We start from the raw sequence: 24,217 nt of genomic DNA on the forward strand, positions 1-24,217 counted from the left end.
ATATCTGACAAAGACGTTGCCGCAATCGTATTATTTAGAACGATTGACCAGGATGAAAAAAAAATCTAAAAACTATTAGCCCAAATATTATGGAGACAATATCTCATAATATAATATTTTGAATTTTCCAATTTACACAATAATTATCTCGTACAATATATTAATAATTGTTCGCTTAAAATTAATTAATTAACTCGAAAATGCCAAGAAAATGCTCTAAAGATGGAAAAACATCGAAAAAGTCAAAATAAAAATGTCTGTTATCTGTTGTCATTGAGCACAAAAAATCAATGCACAATGGATTTAAATCCGGTCCTTAAGTTATTATTTACCTGTTACCATAGTCGCTGTAAACATGAGTGTCCTACATGACACATCATTTTAAGAATAATTAGATAGATTCATTTTCTAAAGGTGTCCGGCACAAGTGAGTCTTACTAACGTTTATCAAATGTACTGATTGTGGTTTAGCATTGATTACAAATATTTTAATCAGTTGAAAACAAAAACGAATTTGTTCATTTTACCGTACTATTAGTTTAATGTAAAGCGTAAGCGGTAATTACATCTAAAGTAATGTCGACAAACATAACAATTATGCAACCTGAAATTAATAAATTTTTTTGTTGGAGAACTGCTACTTAGATTTTGGAATCCTACTAAATAAGCTTATTATGATGCAATCGTATTTGTTAATTGTTAGATTAACAGCAGCGTGATACCTATAATATAACACATGGTCTTCTTCGGTATAAATGTGTTTGGTATTATATCACTTCCGATTTATCATACATCCAGAAACCTCTATGAGTATTTAATATATTTACTTTTTTGTATTTTTCTCTTGTTGTATAATATATTTTTGCTGTAAAATTATATATTTTGAATGAATTGTTATAATATTTTTAATAGTCTTTCAGACTGTATTACTATAAAACGCACTATTTTGAGAGTACCACTAAATTTGATACACAATTGTACGTTTACTTATAAAATGTTTTTAAATGTATTTAGCTCTGAATATACAAAGAGTGTGAAATCTCACTTGGATATCGAAGTATTTCTAAAAATAAAAATACTCTGCTTTGGAATAATAGAAATTAAAAATGCCCGTTGTCACTAAAAAGAGTAAAAATTGAAAAATGATTACGATAAAAGATAGTGGAAGATTATAATTTTTTTCAGAAAAATGATGTTTTCTAACGACTTATAATCATGTAAAAAAAAAAAACGTTTAAATTTGAAATAATGGAATAAATGGATCACATAGTATCACCTATGTTGAGACACAGGAATCAGAAGGAGAGATTCGATTCGGATTTAATACAATTTAATATTTTACTATTTAGATAGATGAAAGAATAAAAGGTTTAGATAAAACCAAACGAAAAAAACAAAACATATATTTGCTTCACCATATTTATTGAGCGTATTGAGATTCAGTTGACTAATATAATTTTTTCATACACTTCAATTGAGTATTTAATTATATTTATTGTAACTTAATCGACGTGTAAAATATTATATATAATATACATATATGTATGTATATATATATAAATATATAATAATAATAATAATAATAATAATAATTTGATAAAGAAAAAGAAAGAAAAAAATAACGGAAGCATACAATTAAAACAAACAATATAATAATAATAATAATCACAATAATAATAATAATAATGTATAAACTATTTGTATATAATTAATAATACTTATTATTGACGTAAATAAGGGGAAACATAATATAACATATAAATATATATACATATTCAATATAATATATATAATTATATAATAGTATATATATATTATTATCATAGTAATATTCAATATATCAATAATAATAATATATTATTATTATGTTATTTATGAACGCAAACGAATAACGGTCTTACAATAATAGACTACAAAAACTTAAAATAATAACAGTTTAATATAATATAATAATATTATTATTACCTAACGAGATTTAGAATATACGACGGTAGTTTCACATTTTTTACAAATTTTTTTCGTTTTTTTCGTTTTTTTTTTTTTATCTTTTCAAATAACAACGCGCTACCGTTTGCTGATTTAAACACTAAGGAAGTCAAATTGTATTATCGTTTAAAATGTGCGAATCACAATCTGAAAGTGCTTTTAAAAATATTTTCGTTAAATAATTATATTAATGTCTAAACATACGCGATATCATAAATAGTATATTACATAATATTATATCGTATATAATAATACATAATAATAACAATGTACCGTTGTTAACAATACACATACAACTACGCGGGTACACATATTATTATTATATAATATCAATATAAAGATGAACAAAAAAATATACATAAAATACGATTTGGGTTCGCGTGTCGTCACCCAGAAAGGCTGAAATCCAGGCCATATGTATCATACATACGATGCCGACCAATTTTTTGTTATTAAATTTTGATTTCGTTTTTAGTTGTTCGTTATGTGCCCACGAGGTCTGTATAATATTATAGCAAAAATGGATTCGGACTGGATCTTGGAAATCGATGGTGGTTTTATCACGGCATGTTGATTTGTGGTCGGACGAGAAGGGGGATGACGTGACGGAGGTGGTGTAGGGGGAGGAGGAGGTGGTACATTTTTTTAGAATTTATTGTTTCCGCGCAGACGATATTGAATTTTTTTTCTACCGACCGCGACGGCGAATTTCTTATTATTATTAGGAACAGCCGTCACACGCGTTCGATTTGGGTTAGTCGCTGGTGCCCAGTGAAATACGAAAATCGGCGACTACGCGATTATATAGATACCGTGGTAAGTTATCGATACCTACGCTAAAACGGTCGTAAAACCCCCCAAAACAGAAAATAGTTGAACACTGCAATCGTATTTTACCTATAGATTATACCTATCAAAATATGACGCACTTCCAACCGTATAAAATTGTGCGTTTCGTGTCGTCGACTGTCCGTCTTCTCTCGATATAATATCATATAATACCGTCGAATACGAACACTGTTAATGCAATAACGTGTTCGTCCGACCCTAATACAATACAATATATTATATTATTAATATGCATAAAACGTCACATAAACACATTTTATATAATATTATTAATTAATTATGTAAAGTCGGTATAGTGTATGCGCGTACACCACCACGCGCACATACCACACGCACGCGCGTACAATATAATATATATAATATATAAATACATAATATCATCATGTTGTATTATAGGTATGTAGTTTTGTACACGCAGATATTATAATAATATCATAAATTTAGTAATAATACATATATAATATATATATATATATATATAATTTGCGACTTATAAAAATAATTTTGAGAGATTAGAACGGCGACACCTAACCAAATAATAATAATATTATTATGTTCAATATCGATCAATAGAAAAAAAAAAAAAAAATGTACCTTTACCACTAATTATTACAATACTCGTTTTCGTTTCCACTTAATATTACATATTATTATACCTATACATGTTAAAATAATAATATATAGTTTTAGAACCTAAAATATGCCACTGGAACGATGAGCTAATCACTGGGCAACGCTATATATATAGATATATATATATATAGAAAGATAATATGTATTATATAATACCCTAATCGTATAACAACTACGGTCAAGTATGTATTTTTATGTACAGATGGCATAATATACATAATAATTAATAATAAATATAATATTTATATATATTTTTTTCAGTATAAAACACTACGAATAGTCGACTTTGTATTATATTATAATATAATAAATATTACATAAATTGCTTTAATCATCATAATTTCAGTCCTAACATTAACTTAACTTAATCATAATCATATAATAGAATTTTATTTTAGTACCTATTTTATAATAATAATAATAATAATTATAAACAGTCGCAGGTGCGTTTCGCGGCCATGGAAATACGATAAAACACATATCACATATATTAATATATATAATAATATGCACGTACATTCGCGTAAGTATACAGAGTCGTCAAAATAGTGCACTCAAACGGATGTCAAACGAAAAACAGGAAATCGTTCGAATACGAGTGTCGTCTACAGTTCGGTAAATCTTCGTCGTATTTCGCAACTTTATTATACTGTGCAGGATGATAATTCACCACCTAGCATGCTCACCCCATTGATTTTGTTGATTAATGCAGTTATTCAAAAAATGGTTTTTTAGTTTTTAAATAATATACCTAAAGACCATAATATTTGGTACATAAATGTATATTTTAAAATTCTTGAGGTTTTTTTAGAGATGAAACTTACAAACTAACAAATATACAAGGGTAACATGGTTTACAGTAAGTGTACGTACATTTTATAATTCTAGATGCATTGTACCTACTACTTAAAGAGTTTCCTGTGAAACTTCGATTTTATTCAAACGACAAACCACTTTTAACATAATTTCCACTGTAATTTACAGTGAAAAATTGATGGCTAGTGGTTTTCACTTAAATAAAAACAGAAGTTTATATCTCATGCAGGTAAGATAACAGGACACTTCTTGAGTATTAAAGACAATTTTATGAATTTTAAGATATTATCGTATCTAAATAAATGTTATGATATATTAACCAAAATCTTAAAAAAAAAACATAATTTACAAGGTAACAAGGTTTACCTACGTTAATGTACATACATTTTATATTTCTAGATGTATTGTACCTACTACTCAAGAAGTTCCCTGTGAAGCTTCGATTTTATTCAAATGACAAACCACTTTTAACATAATTTCCACTATAATTTACAGTGAAAAATTGATGTTTACTGGTTTGCATTTAAAAAAAAAAACAGAAATTTATATCTCATGCAGTTAAGATTACAAGACAGTCCTTAAGTATTAAAAAAAAAATAAGAATTTGAAGATATCGTCTCCAAGTAAATTTAAAAATTAAAAAAATCAGTTATTGAATAAATGTATTATTCAAAGACATAATAAATGAGGAGTAGCTCTGAGCATGCTGGTGAAACCATCTCGTATAATATACAGCAGAGGCCTATACGGCGATGTACCTATGGTTACAACTTACATTACATTATTTTATACTATTTATTGAGTAAGAGGTTTTCGTCGAGTTGCGAATCAAAAGCGAATTTATCGGAATGAAGTGCAGGTGTGAATATTTCTGTTCTTTACGTTCGATTTCGAGCTTGAAAATGTCGTTTTGTCGATGATATTTTCGTACGAGCAATATAATTTACATATACGTTATTGTACATATTATTACATACATATATGTATATATTATATATAACTGTTATTTATTATGTATTATGTACTGTGAGCTAATATATTGGTTTAAATAGTTGTTGAAAACGTTATAAGGTATTGTCATCTATAAATATTAATATTTAATTTACACAAATTTCAATTACACATAATATTATTTTATGTTGTTATCATCAAGCTTTTGGAAAAATAACGTTAATCGGTGAATTATTTGCCCGTGACATTTTGGTTATCGATTTCAGTATAATATAACATTATTATCATGATAATATTATTCATATCAGTCTCTGTTTTGTGCATTTCCGGCGTCGGCGAACACGACGTAATATTATTATAATATTATTGCTTTCGCGTTACAATTTTATTGTTTATTGCTCATCGGCGTAATAATTATTGCTATCGTTTTTTTGCGGATTTCGTTGCTACAGGACAACTTTCATTTTGTACTGCGTGAATTATCATAAATAATATTATCATTTTTCTGGGCGTTTGGCGAGAGATTAATTTATTTCACTCAAAAACGACGAGCTGGTTATCGCCTTGGAGGTACATACACCCAGCGCACCGTCGTGATAATCTCATTATATAATAATACTATTATACTTTGATCGACAATTATGAAAACGCGATGAACAGACGCTACGCCCTCGACGTCCATCGAGTGCATACATTAGTGCAATCACGCGATCGACACATCGCTCAACACAGTAATTACAATATGTTAATAATTGTTATTCCGATTTAGTTCATAATAATAATAATAATTAATATCATATTATTATTATAACGTAGTCTAGTCCTACGCGTATGAGAATCTGTGAAAAACCCTGCAGGTGTTAGATCGATCCTGTCTATTGACTTATATCATAATATACATATTATAGAGAATATTATGTCGTACGTAGTACAACAAAACGTAATAGTAATAATAATAATTTATAATAATAATAATTGCGTTAACACTACTAAATATCGTATAATATAATATATATATATATATAAATCTTACGGAATTTGTATTTCTTTGAGCTCTTATCACCACCACTAAGTCTAAGTGTACAATATAGATTATTTAATCGCATGTAAGTAGTATATATATATATATGGGTGTGTAGGTATGTAACACTGTAACCGATGAGTTCAGTCCGCTCCCAGAAGTACCAGATCGTCAGCCACCACGTCGCTGATGTGCAAGTATATGATCCAGTACATGAGGTTAAAGCATATGAAGCACACCGGGAACACGATCCTCGAGTACTTGTCGATGTCGCTGGGCGTGATGCCGTACAGCTTGTTGATGTCCTTGTTGGGGTGCATGACGTGCTGCGTGGGGATGGGCGTGATGTTGTCGTCATCCCCGCGGCCGTTGATGGTGTTCTCCAGCGAACCGCCCTTGAGGTAGTTTTTCGGATCGTGGGCCTTGAATCGCACCTCCTGGAACAAACGGGAATCACTTACAAGGGGCACCGCAATCTATATCTCAATCGGGGACTCATATTATTTCAAAGTAGACTATCGAGTTTTGTACTGAAGTAATTTGTTTCGCTCTTAAGTCTTGGAAAAATTTAATTGCCAATATAAACCACAAATTTAACAATGTGTTAGGTTCTATTTTTTATTCGTTGAATTGTGCGTAAAAAGTCACTAAAAAATTTCAAAAAGTGGGTCTTGTCTGGTTTTTGTCAAGATTTTACGAAATATTCGGGGGGTAAATATTTGCGACGCTTACGGTTTGTCGGGGCGTGTGGTCCAAGTCTCCGGCCATCAGTGATCCAGACAACGTGCCTCCGTGACCCATGTGACTGTGCCGGTGACCGCCTCCACCACCGTCGTATCCATGACTGGACATGGTGCCGTGTGACGCCAGTCCGTGGCTGGACATACCGTGGGGGAGCGTGCCGTGGCCGGACTGGGGCCCATGGCCACCGGACAGTGTGCCGTGTCCTGACAGGGTGCTGTGGCCAGATATAGATCCATGGCCATGACCGTGACGAGACGTGTGGTGGGGGTGCGCGTGCGAGTGGCCATCGTGGGCGGAGTGACCACCGGCGCCTCCTCCTCCGCCGCCGCCTTTCTTCTGTTCGGCAATCTTTTGAATGGCCAAGAAACGGTTCTTCCGCATCTGTATCCTTTTGGCCATGTATCCCACGGTGGCGTATTCTATGAAAACAAATGGCAGCCATTTCCGATTTAAATTTGGATATAATAATAAAGACAACAATGAAAATTGTCTACGACAGAATTCGTTTAGTACAAACACACAATCTTATGTAAGAGCAGTCTTAAATTTTAAAAGGGGCCCTCCCATATTCGTTACAGTACATAGGTTTTCCCTAGAAACCTATGCATAATATAATTAAGTTAACATAAAAACCTTGTTGATACATTTTTTTTTTAATCATATGATTTAATTTTACTTATCCGAATTTTGTTCTTCAGTGATTTTAAATTTTGTTTGTAATTTTTTCCTATAGTCATAAAGGACATGTGACGAGTGAATTGTTTTTTTTATTATTATTATAATAATGTTAAAAATAATTTGAAAAAGTATAATTTAGGTAGGTATTATACCGATACAGTCATGGATCAGAAAATGTATAAATTCAGTGCAAATATATGAATACGTACTAAATTAATAACCTAACCAAACGTTGATTAATTAATTATTTATTGTACTATTGTAGACATTTCAAAATTGATTTGCCCAATGAATGATAAGACACACGCATTGTTTATTCTCTATGCCGTCAATGTATGCGGACCGGGCGCGACCGAAACAATTTTCTTCGGTGACGCGTCAATCGGCCACAGTATAATAACCCCTGTATATAGTTGATAATTAATTATTAACTGCGATGAAATGCCAGTAACGATTATTATTTTTGGTGAAATCTCACCCGGACAGAATTTCGGGTGATAAATAACCGGTAGTGACCATTGGTGTGTAGATGGAGAAGATATATTATGTTGGTTTCAGGTGTCTACAACATTATGCGGGCTTTGATGTGCCAAACTAATTTCACTCGGGGCTGTTAATTGGGCGAACATTTTTACTTAGTCATCAAAGGTAAACATAACAATACGGAAGTCTAACACAGAAGTGGTTTTGAAATAGTTATAATATTGTAATGACCCGACGGAAAAGTTTATCCGCAATTGCTGTTGCAACTTTCTTCGGTCGATAAACATTATTTTATGAAATTAACGCCAAATGAACAATTATTTGAAATATCACAATCGAAATATAATAAACTAGGAACCGCCCAGACAGCATTTTGTAATGATGATATAATAACGTTAAACTAATATTATTCGTGATTATAATGTTATAATAATATTATTTAACAAAAAATTACTATCTGGGGAAAATTCATGATTCAAATTATATTATTTCACTTGTAAGGACCAAACATCACAACTTTAGAAAACAACACAAGGACAATATAGCAATATTATTATAAACAAGGATTTTCACCCAAATAATTTAATCGAGTTTTGGGTCTTGGGTGCTGGATGTATTCAGATGTTCAAACACTAAAACTCTGGTTAATATGGGTGAAAACAGGTGCTATTATTAGTTATGTTAGAACCAAAGAAAAACTGAGTGATCAGATACATACATAACGTAAATATATAGGTACCATCGCAAGAAGAATATTTCTCGGATATCATCAAAATACCCAATAAATTGTTGTACACGATATTAGTTTTGTTACTCACCCAGGAGCGAGGCGAACACCATGACGAAACACGTGCCCAGGTACACGTCGATGGACTTGACGTACGATATCTTCGGCAGCGCCGCGTTGGTGGACGACATGAGCGTGGTCATGGTCAGCACGGTGGTGACACCCAACGAGACTCGGGCGGGCGTCGCGCACCTGTTCAGCCAAAAACTCACCCACGATATGATGACGATCAGCCCGCTGGGTATGTAGATCTGGATCAGGTAGTAGCCCATAGACCGTACGAATTGGATCTCGCAAGCCAGTCTCGAATAGTTACCTGTAAGGATGGCGGGTGTCATCATGAGTACACTGCGGTGATGTTAAGTACAGGGTGCAACCGATTTTGGCCATAATGGGCCTAACCCTTTTCGGCCGGTAAATTATTTTGATCATCAGTGTAAGATGTTAAACGATTATAAAAACCATACAGTTTAATTATATTTATTTTTTGATTGTATATTCATGAAGTATGGTACACGGATATCCCCCCCCCCTCATTACAGATAAGTATTAATAAGGGGAGACATTTAATAGAATCATAAAGCTTATATACAGTTTAAAATAAAATTAATTTTAATTTTAAATTGTCGAATACTAACCCACATAATATATTACCACGATTTTTTTCTATACATTTTGTCAAGAAAAATCTTAATCCATACGTTGCAGTACCTACGTACGCACACTGATTACAAGTCAAAACTCTGGAAAAGTAACTATATCTAACAAATAAACACTTACCTAGAGGACAAAATATAATATAAAGATGATACGTGTATCGCAAACGTCTCTGTCCACAACGAGTGACATAATATGATATCATTTTGATGGTAAATTTATAGTAAAATCTTACAGCATACATCTTACATTGGTTACAATAATAGTAAACTGACTGAAAACTGTTACTATAGAATGTCCGAAAACGGTCCCACCCCAACTAGATACTTTCTATTTGTTTTTATAAATTATTTATAGTTATTGATCGTCGTACCCGTAGTCAAGCTTATCTCCATTGCTCGCTGCCGGTGCCCAAGCACTTTGAATTGCGGCAATGACACTTCGTTGGACACGCCCACCGAATTTGGACCCTTGTTCCATTTATACCTGATATCCCTCATCGTGTATCCGACTGAAAACGAACGGAAAAAGAAAAACACTCGTCAGCCAAAAAAATAAATGTATAAGTTATAACACTTAACACGTTTTTACAATTATTTTCTGTATAGATTTTAAGACCATTGTCGTCCGTCGTAGCAGACATATTATTATAATATAACGTCGATTAATTAAGTATTAGGTCAACGCAGTTTATTGTTTTCGACAACTATTAATTTTTATATAATATAATGCGCATGGCGATCAATACGGTTGTAAAAAAAATTATCTTACAGCTCTCGATCTCAATGTGGCACAACTGTCGGTCCATCGGGAAGTACTGCAAGTTCATGGGGCACGACGCGGTGATGGTCAAGCTGTGGAAAACAAAAACAAGAAAAAAAAATCTGTGATGAACGGCACGCACTATAGAAATATAATAATAATATAAAAACTATAATATGCATGTGCTGATAGATGTGATTTTCTGCAAGACGATGTTATTATATCGATCGACGTATCTGTGGCTTTTTGGGAAAAAATTGTTTATATGCAGAGTGATTCACCAAAGATACTCGCCCATTTTATATTTTAACAATATAATTTTTTTTCAAATTCTGATTCCAGGTATCGATGGGAAATATTGACATCAAATACTTTGATTTGTTATAGGTAGGTACTGTTATAAATGAGTGGCATGTGGTGATACGAACGCTTACATTGGCAAGACATTAGTGGTGGGAGGGGGGTGCTTCATTTAGTTATAATTTACCATCCCCTCGGATCAGTTTTGGTCGACAAGGGGTTGCAATTATAATGATAATCTACCATGACATAGTGGTCGTAACGTTTACCGAATGCTCCGCGTTATGCTCCCTGAATGGTGTATCCGGATGAACTCGTTGCTGGTGGTCGCTATGTGGAAGTAAGACTGTTTCTCGTTGACGAAGAACGTGTCGGGCACCCAGATGTTCTTGATGAACTCCGATCCCACGGATAGTGTCTCAACGCCCGGCCGCTTGGTGAACGCCAACCGGGGATCGGTCCAAAACTGTCTGAAGTAAAAGTCCAGCGTGAAGTCCTGCAAAATGCGCGTACAACGACGGTGGCGGTGAGTACATGGTTGGTATAGGTATAATATGCAAGAGATCTATTGTATACGCGTATTGGTATATTATAATGATAATATAATATATTACTATGATTACAGTCTTGTAAGTGAGGTGCGCTTTAAAAGTATTCAAGTACGGTATTATTAATACGGATACTTTTTTTTTTTTAATTATTTGAAAAAAGTATTCATAGATACTTTCAAATACTTTAAAACTGTCTCCATACAATTTGCTGTACTTTATAAATCAACTGAAACAAATTTTTTTTTATATTTTGATGTTTTACATTAATTTTGTAGATCATTTTACGCAACTTTTGTATAGTAATATGTTACTATAGAATGAGTTAAAAATAAAAAATATAAACTGAAAATAAAAAGTATTTTGAAATTAGTATTTTTTGCATATTCGAAAGTATTTATCGAAGTACTTTTTTCAAAAGTATTTAAAATACGTACCCATTTGAGTATTAAAAAAGTATTTGACTACTATTACTCAAGCACCTACTTTACAAGACTGAGTCTATGAAAATGTACGGTAAACTACGATCTACGATCGTCCAAGTCTCATTGGCGGACGGACCGGATGCGATCAAACGTCCCAGGCGATCGCGTATAGGGTTCTGGAACAGCTGTTCGGCAAACGGATTACCGCGACTACTGGTGGACTTCGGGGACTCGGACTCGCAGTCGAAACGACGTCACTGACGACGGAGCTTAATATTAAGTTTTCCGCGGGATCATCAGTCGTAGTTGTCAACTTTTAAGTGTCGGCGAGTTCTTAGAACGACAAGAAATTCACTAATCGTCGTTGAATTTGTACACAACAATATAGTCGGCGTGTACTCGAAGATACGTACATTTTTCTTCAACGTGTTGTCGCATTGGTTTTTTTCAATGATTTGCGTCCGTTCAACAGGCGTTCCGAGGGAAAAGTAAAATCATTTTTTCAAAGTCAAATCGTAAGCGTAAAGTTCACCAGGACGTTTGAATGCATCCGATCGCGAAAGTATAGTATTTATTTTTACCATAATATCAGCTATGTCTATATTATGTATATATTATATATTATGGGTCGTTATACGATGAATGATAATGATACGTAACTAATTATTTCCGTTCGTAATAATATTATATTATTGTTATACTATATAAGTGTACAAATATATTACTGTGAGATTCAAGTATAATAATAATAATAATAATTATAGTAATGATAACAATGATAACAATGTAAAATACAGGTTGACTAGATGGGTAGGACATGCAACAGGGCTAAGGTTAAACGCACACGCTAAGGTCTTTCGTAGGTACATCTTACGTTATTCGTGTATGTATATACATATTATGCGTGGTGATTCTCTCGTCGTCTTCGAAGGAGTATATCTTAGCATACGAAGAATTTTTTTTATCAAATAAATCGTTTGTCAATTAAACGTCTAAGGATACAAAGTTATACAATTCGTCTTTTTCCTTCGTTTATCAATATTATTATTTTGTCGTTGAATTCTTAAGTATGAAAATTCCTCGTATTATATTCCAAGAAATAAAAACCACAAAAGAATCACCTTAATTACAACGATAATATAATATTATATAATACACCTCCCTGCAGATTGAAACAGTTTTGGAGTTTTTCGTAATTATTTATTTTCGGCATCATGCTTTGACGCGAAAAACCGTGGCGTGTATTAATATTGCAATCTACGTCATGCATCAAAACATGCGATATCATCATATTGAATAATAATATACATAGGTAGTTTTACTGTGTATCGTTATATTGTCTGCTATTCCACATAAATTAAACAAATCGGATATTATAATATTAATTTCCCCTACATGATATACGAACGTTCGGTATAGTACGATTTTTTTATTTTATTTTTTTCCGGGAATTCTCGCATAAATAACCACGAGTATAGATTAGTTCGGGGGGATGGTTTGACCTCTTTTCGACCAGGGCAGTTGCCTGCCTGGAGAGAGTCGATGTCGACGGGGTTTGGAAAACCTTTGCGGACCACTGTGTGTCCATTACAACAATCATCTTCCACAGATGATGTACGGCAATACGTTCAGCATTTGAGTATCTAAAGTTGTTATTAAGGCCAATGGCCGACACGCGATTAAAATTTTAAAATTCTTTTATTCACAATACTCAAATATCGCTTTTCGTTCCGCTCAAAAACGCGAAATGATCCTCAAAGTTTACTCTGCAAACTTGGAAACACGCTGTGTAAACGATCGCGCAGATATGATATAATATTATAAATAATACATAAAATTCTGATTCACAGCTACGCCGTCTGTCGTGTCGTGTCGTGTCGTGTCGTCACGGACAAATCAGTCATGCCCAACGGTGGAAATTTTCCGGTGGATCATGGTAGTTATTGAATGACCCCGTGATTATAAAGGTCAATCAGAATGCGGTAAAAGGTATAATATGACACGGCAGATGCGATGTAACTGCAGTGAACCCGGAATAAAACGACGTGATATAGGCGCATGTACCTGATTTCGTTTGTTGAAATATTATACATCGTCTGTCATTGGTCGATTCGATATATTATTGTCGTCGCGCATTTTAATTCCAAGTCTATCGATTGCGAATAATGATATCGTTTACGTTAATCTACCACGTTTATCCGATCTAAGATTTAAAATCATATTGTGCCTACATTCGATTGTGCGCCCGGTTTTATAGTCATGCAAATCAAATATATACGACGAGGATAATATAATATTTGTTTATAAGTACTGCAACAACAACCAACGGCGGACTGAAGACTGAACAACGACCACGACATGACTAAAAAAATGAGTTTTCAGATCAGTTTCGATAACTACCAACATTTATCCATTTTAAATTGAACAATTCTCCTCTATCAGACGTAAAATAAAACTACATGAACTTAACTTTTTATACTATAATATTACGAGTGACTTGGTCTTTGTCGGAGTTGAATGTTTGACATTATTTTAAACAAATACTTATTATGATTTATTTTAAATTGTTTTATGTTTTTGTGTTCACTTTTTAAACTTAAATGTAGTTTACAGTTAATTAGTTTCCCTTTTCATCGGGTATAAATTGGACCAAATAGGTAGGTATTTATATATGTTTTTATAGACCTTAAGTATAGTAAATGGGGTATTTCAAACACCACCATAAAGTGTAAACATTTTGTAGACTTGAATCGAAGTCGGTATTGCGGTGGTAAAAACAAAAGTAAAATAAAAAACCAAAAATAGCCGTGTTAATATTGTATGTGACAACGGAATAATTATTAAAAGATTACTTTTCGTGTATGTCGCAAATGCAACGAGATAATACGCCAGATAATCCGGCATTAACGAGTTAAAAAGTAAAAATTTAGTTAAATAATTAACTTAAATAATGAGTTACATTTTAAAAAGTTATTTATAACCTAGAATTACTTTTTTCCCGTGATATCCGGTAACTAATCAATTAATTAATATTATTGTCATGTTAAGTTACTTTTTTTCTTCAAATATAAACATTATGAATAAAAAATATATTAGATATGTTTAGTAAAAATTATAGTTTTTCTAATAAGAATAAAAATTAATTATTATTCATAGTGATTGTATTCCATAGAAAAATACAATCTCATCCAAGCACCATTTATATCAAATCTTTCAACAGTAATACTATTAGAAGATAGGTACGTAAAATGTAACGGATCTTTCACCAAGTAAAATTAAATTTTTTTCTACCAAACCGGTATTTCTACGACTTAAAAAACAAAGAAAAGTAACTTTTACTTTAAACTGAACTTAAAGTGTATTTTCCTGTCCTAACTCAACTCAGATGAGTAGTTATTCAAATATTGGTTAATTTGTCCAGCCTTGCTAACACATAGGTAGGTTAAACCTGTCTAACGCGGACGACTTATAGTATTATGCTTTTCGGGATTTTCGTTTGTTGACGGTGACGTCGTTTTTTATATGAACTCGTGCAGTAAGGAGTTTGGCGTGAAACCAACACGAAACGTAAATATATATAATATTATACAAACGCAAAAGCCGGTGTACATTACACGCACGCATTATATAGAACAACTCGAGTGAAGGGTGTTTGTGTTTTTCGACACTCGGTCGTCGGTGGAGCGTTTATTCGGTGTGCAAACACGACCTTGAACCGGGGGGGGGGGGGGGTGTTAAGAGCGGAGGGTAAAAATATTAATAACGGAAAGAAACATCACTCACGAGCGTCTCTTTACTCTATATTATACACACGCTAGACGTCATAATATCGTGTAACATACCTCTCTCGTTCCCATCGAGTCGACGACGAAATTTGATCGACACGTTTACCGTACGACGAGTATTTACAGCGACATGCCTCCGTATAATAGGTAGGCGATGTATAAATAGCAAAGCGTTGCGAGCGAATAAAGTACACCTGAGAGGCCTTCGACGAGCGGAGGTCGCGGTATATCGGCTGAGTCTCCGTGTACCGCCAAATTGTGTTTGGGCATTGCGACGTGCACGATATTGTTATAAATAAAAAATTATAATATTGTTACGATGCGTATAATATCGTTATTGGATCCATAAAAGAGACGTTACGTGTATACATAATGTGTATATGCGCTGCTACGGCGTGTGTGATGTGCTCGCAGATAATAATACTATGAAGCGCGCCGTCGGTGACTGTGTATAATAACATCATATTATATAAATCACGTCGTAATGCAATTTTATTATTATTATCGTATAATAATATGTGTATTGTTGTTGCATTGTGTCTTAGGCGCCGCGAGTTCGGTCTCGCACGATACTTCCGCGCGGTAAACTTTTCGACTGCTCAGTAATAATAACACTCGAGAAAAATATTGCGACAAAAGAAACTAATAATAAAAACACCCCACATATATATTACAATATATTACATACATAATATGACAATAACAATAATATATATATATACCGTTATATTATATTATTACCGTTGCTGTTTTTTTTTGGGAACATCGAACGGAACGATATAAAAATATAATAATGATATGTTACGAGATATTTTCTGCGAATTCGCTCACATATCAGTAGGTTTGTTTGGATAATTATGTAATATGATGAGAAAGGATAAGCTGCTTTAAGCTAAACGTATTTCATTAATTGAGTTGAAGAGCATCAATACCGAGTTTCAAGTAAAGTTCGGTATACAAGTATTATTTTCCTTAAAACCTTTGCCACCACCTTCTATCCCCCTAAGGGTTAAATTTTTAAAAACCCCTTCTAAAACAATACCTAAAATATAAAATCAACACCCTCTCCAAATTTCAAATTTCTATCCAATCCTTTGACTTTACATAGTATTAGAGGGGTTATATTTTAGTTTCTCGTGGTTAACGACAGTTGAAAATAAAAGATACGAAGTACAACCAGGATGCTAGACATCCACTTGACGGGTACATTAAACGGCCCCAAGCCGGGAAGAAGTTTTATGCACAGTGCAAAAGGACATCATCCGATAGAAAAACAAAAATGACAGAATATGTGGAACGAAAGTACCTAATGTAACATGTGAAAATAAACCAATATGGGCACGATTATGACTAAATAAACAGGCATGTCAACAAAATCATTCTGCGCATAGAGTGTGCCCCAGACATCGAATAAACGAGTTTTTCGTCAATGTATTTGAGATGTAAATGATCGTTTATTCCAAGTATTGAACATATATATACAAGATACAACTAGTAGTTTCATATATATCTAAAGTGATACATAGAAAATACGGGAGTTTGCTGACACGCCTGTTTATTTAGTCATGGGCACGGCCAACAGAAAGCCTACCATCAGGACAAAATAAGAAATACGAGGAGCGGAAAACACTTCAACGACCGCGAGCAGGGGTATAGCTAGAACAAAGAGAAAAATGGAAAGACTTGGTAAAATGGAGAAAAGAGGATAATGACGTAGGTATGTGAATATGAAAGCGTCCAGGACGAATAACATTTACTGGAATGGCGAATGATGAGGGACTCGATGCGAATAGACGGACTTGTTCACCGACCCAAACGATGCGGTCACCTGCAGAGTGATAATCTACTAGACCGTAAAAGGAATTTAAACTGACTGACACAACACTACCGCCTAAAATTGTATTTTGAAAAAAAATCTAGGAAAAACGAAGGGAATCGCGATTGAAATTAGAAATCAAGTTGCGATCGACATGTGGCCACTATCATCGTGTAACGACGTATAGGATGGTTCACTTCTTTTGGATACGATTTTTAGGCGATTCTTCGCTCTTTTATTTGCGACACTCGCTTCGTAAATTGTTATTAAAATATTAGGTCCGGCGGCGGCGATTGGTCGATGGTGTGATTGGAAACGATTTAGTAATGTACGCTACGACGACCATCCGCGTAATTTTATAACAAAGTATTATAAAATAATTTTATAAAAAAATTATTTGACAATAATATTTTACAAATCATGGTTTTTGTCATGGAATCGTGTTTGACGGAACAAGAACAAATAATTCGGACATTTCCTTGGAATACCTTCGCGATCATTTTATTTTTCCTTCCGGTAACACGCGTTTCGATACACGTGGGTCACATTATAATATAATATTATGTTATATTATTGATTTGACCGATCTTCTACCTCATAATATTATAAATGTATGAATACTCTAGTCGTGGCGTCATTCAAATTCGATCACTCCCGGAAACGTGACGGATATTTCAAATTTAATTTAACGAGCTTAGAGTGTATGAGACTTCAGAGGTGTTGTAATGATAATATTATACACAATTTGAATGTTCGATAATTATTGGTAACCCGCAAATCTTTTTCTGGTCAGTTTTTTTCAAAGGGAGATGCGCCGAGATGTTGATATCACGTTAACGCCAATGGTTTAACTAAAATAGAAAATCATCCACGTTGACGAATTCGCGCGGTCGGAAACGTTTCGACTAATTAATACAAAATATGTGTGTTAAATCGATACAAATCGCATTTGTCTTATCTGCAGCTCGTGCTCACTGGTAGATCAATAACATTATTGCTTGGTTGTCAATTTTACTATTTATCGATTCGACGTCACACCGTTGTACAACGACCACCGTATTAACACGGAAATATTCCGCGTCGGTTAAAAAATGTTCGTCACAAATAATAATAATATAATATAGACTATCATCGATCATCGTATTTTTTTTTTTTGTATACGAAACGAAACATAAATATATTGCTGCGACGGCAGGTAAACCCGTCCCGATTCAAAGTAACCGTTAAGCACAGATAATAGACTATAATATTAATATTATGTATAGCGTAGATCATTAACAAAAATGACAAATTGTCGGTGTCTATGGGACTCTCTTGGATGCTCGCCTGTTAGTCAGCTGCTTTATACGGAGTGATTCGCCAAGACTTATAGTATGCTCACCTCCTTTTTTCTCTTTAATAAATACGTTTATTTGACTTTTGGTTTTTAGAATTTTCATTTACCTGTTTGTAATAATCAGGCCGTATTTTTAAATACTTAAATTTGTTCTCACCATATCAAGAGTGTTCTGTGACTATAATATTATAAATTTCTGTTTTTCAAATAACAACCTCAATTTTTTACAGTAAATTGTTAGTATGAAAAAATTAATTTTATACTCAGACAATTCTTACAAATACTTCAATTTTAATAAAATAATATTAGATAAAAACTCGGAAACTCATTTGGATTCGCAATTAGACATAAATACAAATTTCAAAAAAAATATTTTGTTAAATTCATAATTTTCTGAAAAAAGGGAGTGTATTGTAAGTATACGTTTGTATTGTCACAGAACACTCCTTAACTAGTATCAAAATTCAAGTAATTGAAAATATGGTATCTTAAAATACACTTTAAAACACAAAAAATACGAATTTTAACAAACACATTATTTAAGTGAAAACGGGGTTGAGCATACCCCACCAATTGCCCTGTATATACTTATAACGTATATTATCCGTAATGTGGCATACTCGTATAGCGGACGAATTGGAGGCGATGCTTCTTTTAATAGTAATATTTACCATTCCCTCACTTATATTGTATGAAATTTATTATCCAGCCCTTCTGGATTTCGGGAGATAAATTGATTTTCAGGTCTTATAAATGACGTTAACATTACACACTAAAAGTCATTAGACTAAAACGTCACGTGGTCATTAAAGATATTATATGCGTTTTTAGTTTTTACAATACCCATCTACAATCATATTGTATTATAATAGGTAATCACTAAAACCGCTAATTTATTACTGACATCGCAGAACAATCACGGAACTAGTGAAAATGCAAAATTTTGGAACTAACTGGACCACTGGAGCCATCCGTCCACTTATTTTTATCCGCTTCGATCACTATATATTACACAGCGTGTGACGTCATTATGGCATTTATCATTTCAGCAGTGGTCACACGCGTATAATATGTCATTACACTTTTTATCAGGTGATAACACAGCGCCGTACATAACATTATCATCGTGACGCCGATGATTGTGCGGACACCGCGATTGTCAAGCAGCAGACTTGCATGCAGGGAACGTCATTTGGTTCCTTTCATAGTTTTCGTAGCGAGTTGTCGCTATGACGAATCATAACATAACAATATAAGTATATAGTTAATAATAACAGTAAAACTGGCTCGCTAAACAAAATCGACATTGTATATAAAAAATATAATATTATGTATATAATATATTTATATTATATTGTTTCGTGTTTCCACGAGTCGTTAAAACATTATGTTTTGAAACAAAACAATAAGCAATAGAAAGCGTCTGTTCAAACGGACGTATTATTGGAACACAAAATAATAAAAAACAATTATTAAAAAAAAAAAAAAAAAAAAAGGCATCAAGATAATATTATACGCCCATATATATGTATATATATATTTATGTATACAGAATGATCAGGATTTCGTGTTCCAGCAATGTTCTCATACATGAATATTCGAAATGGAGAATAATATTATATTAAAATAATATGATTAAAACTTTATAATAAATACAGTTGTTCAAAAGGCTTTTTTCAACTCCCCTGGTTAGGTTAGATCATTCCAACTGTATAACCAACTAAACAACGATAATACAATTTTTTTGACGTACCTAAGACAATTAGAATTTCCGTAAATGTATATGTTTCTACACGGTTTCGTATTTCTACGTTTTTCTCAATTTTGCATATTTCCATTAGAAAATCGCTGCCACATGAAATTCCAATCAACCTGTACATGTAAACACTATACACACATAGTATTATATAAATCTTTAAATATGTATGCGTTTTGCATATACATAACACATAGATATTAATATTATACGACAGACATATTATAATATCGATTAATAAAACATAATATATTATACGAATATAGAAACACTCTTAAAAAATAAAAATCATATTATTTCGTATCATATGATTAATGTCAAAAATGTAAAAATAACAAAAAATTATTATTAGGTTATATTTTGTACCATGAGTACTTCGGACACGGAGCTTATACTGAGAACATACATGGTGACTCCGACCTCTACTGGGGGACCTGCAATGATAGGTTAAAACGTCAATACTAATTATGTATGACTATTCCACAAGTGTACATAAAAGGGTTTATTTTTCTATGTATTATAATAGTAATGGATTTACAATTTCAATATGGTATGGTTAAAAAAAAAAACAAAACAAAAACAAAACGAAACAGAAAAAGATTAAAACAACAAAGAATTTCGTTTAATATTTGTATCGTTTAGAATTACAAATCTCATATTTTTACCTTTATTCCCCTCTGATCCCGTTGACAAACAAAATCAACCTAAAAGGTCAAATGTCGTATTTTAAATATCAATACATTAAATTAAATTTTTTTTGAAATTTTTGAATAAAATCATCAGATTCAGTCGCGAACGGATCAACTACTGAACGTGACATATTAATACAATCCGTACATACATATAATATACAACATAACTATTTATATTTTTCATATATATATATATATTCTAACTAAAAACGTGGATGATATAATATATAACTGGAGATGAGTTTTTTATGTCTGTTCAAATTCCACGAATCGGACATCATTATAGTGATCGTCGTCAGCGGCAGAAATCAAAAAGATGATTCTGAAGTCTAATACAATATTATTGAACGAGTAAGTACTTTTGAGCACATGACAATATATAGGTAGCTATTATCAAATGCCAGTCAAATAAGGGCGCATTGTCACGAAAAAATTCCGACAGAGGTTTGCCCGTCTCTTATCATTGAAAAATCGGAATATTACGAGAGAACTCTGAGCTTGATACCGTGTACTTGGTTTAGAAACGATTTATTTACAGATGAGCGCAGATTAGGTATCGATGTTTAGATTTTTTCACATAATATCAACATTTTTACAGATCAATTCGTTCTGGACTGTACGGATAGCTCATGACTTATATTATTTAGTCTGTGCACTCAAATAATTTAGCATACAATTACAGTATAAATAGTTTATATTGACACCGGTCGTAGTGACATACTGGGTTTAGTAATTAAGATTTAAGGTCCCGTTTATTATATTATAATATAATATTTAAATTTTTATTTGTTGGCATCTTTATGATTTATAATAACTATATTGATGTAACGTCACTTATATTTGGTGAATGCAGATGAATATTTTATCTTTAATGACTACGAAATATAATATGGACTGTATTATTGACAACTTATGACAAGAATACGTTTTAAAATAATGCGAGATAATAACGATCGGAGTCAAAGGATGTAGCTAATATAACTTCAAAAAGAAAATTTGAAAAGTAGAAACGAAAATACAGCAAGAGTTTTATATGAAAAAAAAACATGATGCGTTAAATAGAAATACACTTTACATTTTAATAATGTCCCGGTCCTCGTCAGTCGTCAGGGTCTCTTGAACTTCATTATAAACTATTTCTGCTGTTATTGTATTGTTATTGGTTCCTATGGGGGACTAAATAATGAAATATTATGACAAACTACAAACAGGTATCTGTAAATCTCTTAACTCTTTTCGAGCATCTGAATAAGCTGTACCTTGCTATTTAAATAGGGAATTAAAATATCATCTTGAAGGGTCTTGAGACACACTCATAGTTTTTTAACGGAAAACCTTCTGCTCCTTCAAATCATCCTCGTAATTTCCCTCTCATCATCCACTAACAATCAAACCCAAAACATATTACAATGTTTACATAATTTTTTTATAAATAATGAATACATATCACAATAATATATTTTTATCATCGATAAACAATAAAAATTTGATTATTCTGATACCTAATCTCCGTTTTAAATATTTACACAGTAGAAAACTATCATTCATATAATATAGAGCCGAGTTGGAAATGTTATATTATGTATGATACAATATTATATAAAATAATTTTTTGCAACGTGTGTGAAAAAAAAATTCTAACATTCGTTATTACATCCTATAATATATATATAATATTATTCACTAAACACATTATAGGATTGACCAATACAAAATATACACATTCAACACTTTTCGACCGTCCAAATTATTATACTTATTATTAAAATTACACACGGCAGTTAGTTCGACAGTAACCATCAACAAGAACTCATCTATACACTTATTAACAACCATGTTCCAATACAGTAAAGTTCTACTTTATATAATATAATAATATTACTATGGATCTATAAACCAAACGTGCCGTATGATCGAAAAAGAACTCATTCACATAGTGCTCTAACCCCAAGCTATACGGAAGGATAGAAAACCTTCTCTGGATAACTAATATAGTAATATAGTTCCCCGACCACGTTACAAAATTAACTCATGATTTTAGTATACACCCTCGAGTACTTAGGGACATTTGGCGAAATCACAGGGAATACAATAGTGGCCCTATGGTCCCTGGAACTATATTATTGATCTTGTTTAACGCTGGAGAAAGTATAGCCAAATCAAAGTAATAAGCTAAATAGTAAATATTTATAAATTGAAAGATAAGGGCGTTATGGTGGTTTGAAAATGTTAGTAATTCATATTAATTTACTAGCAATTATAATTTGTAAAAATATTCCAAGGATAATAAATACTAGATCCAATATTATAAATTATACATTTTTGTAAAACTAAAATCCTTAGGACTTTTTTCCTTAGTTTCAACTTTTTAATAAATTAAAAACTACTAATTAACATTTTTAATTAGGTACAACATTTAACAAAAAATTATGCAATAAATAATTTACAGCTATAAGAGGGGGTGAGAGGGTTATTTTTATCACCACATTACGTTCATTAAGTGGTAGTATAAAAAAATTTCAATAATTATTTGTAAATATTATAGTCTTAAATAAGTAAATTTTAAAATCCACATATCAGAATCTGAATAGACTCATGAATAATGTGGAAAATTGGAAGGGGGGGGGGGTGATAAAGTTTGGTGTAAATTACCCCATGTACCTATACGATATTGCGTGGTGATTCTTATCGGGTGTAGGAAAACTTGTTGGGCAGCCTCGCAATGGAGCGCGTATGCGAACAAGTCTGGCGGAAACGCTTACGAACTTGGACAACAAGTTTTTTGTTTCGATTTTTTTCCACCACCCACCACGCACACTATCAGGGCAACCAGTTATTAACGCTCGAATTCACTGTAGGATTTTTGTAATATTTTCTCCCTCAGCTCACTTCATCGCGACCTTGCCCACTATTGCTCCAACGCCGTTGCAACGTAACACTGCGAATGATTTAAAGAATAGGTAACACGTCACATAAACTTACACATATTCCACGCCTATTAATAATATCATTACATTCGTTAGGATATAAGTCATACTTCCTATAGTTACACCACCACGAGACGGTTTCAATATGGCCGGGGACGCAAATTCACGTACGTTATTATACATTGTCAATATCAGTCTTAACGTCAAACATACTCACATGTCGAAATAAGTAGGAAAACACAGTTTGTTTTTTTTCAAAATCTTC

At 32.6% G+C, this 24,217-nt stretch overlaps 1 protein-coding gene across 4 annotated transcripts in view; it reads right to left on the bottom strand.

The window, feature by feature from the left end:
- Nucleotides 1-1,599: 1,599 nt before the first annotated feature.
- Nucleotides 1,600-24,217, bottom strand: part of LOC132941053 (gamma-aminobutyric acid receptor subunit beta-like) — a 61,595-nt gene continuing 38,977 nt past the window's right edge. The window contains exons 3-9 of one of the 4 annotated variants that reach the window (XM_061008905.1): nt 20,700-20,767; nt 10,937-11,163; nt 10,377-10,459; nt 9,979-10,116; nt 8,980-9,264; nt 6,989-7,419; nt 1,600-6,690 (exon numbers count right to left, since the gene is read on the bottom strand). In XM_061008905.1, the coding sequence (XP_060864888.1) occupies nt 6,400-6,690; nt 6,989-7,419; nt 8,980-9,264; nt 9,979-10,116; nt 10,377-10,459; nt 10,937-11,163; nt 20,700-20,767 (1,523 nt within the window). In that variant the 3' untranslated portion in view covers nt 1,600-6,399. Of the gene's footprint in view, nt 6,694-6,988; nt 7,420-8,979; nt 9,265-9,978; nt 10,117-10,376; nt 10,460-10,936; nt 11,164-20,699; nt 20,768-24,217 lie in introns of all 4 variants that reach the window. The other 3 variants (XM_061008903.1, XM_061008904.1, XM_061008902.1) reach the window with 3 other exon arrangements.

The sequence above is a fragment of the Metopolophium dirhodum genome, chromosome 3 (assembly GCF_019925205.1).
Source record: "Metopolophium dirhodum isolate CAU chromosome 3, ASM1992520v1, whole genome shotgun sequence".
Taxonomy (NCBI): Eukaryota; Metazoa; Arthropoda; class Insecta; order Hemiptera; family Aphididae; genus Metopolophium; species Metopolophium dirhodum.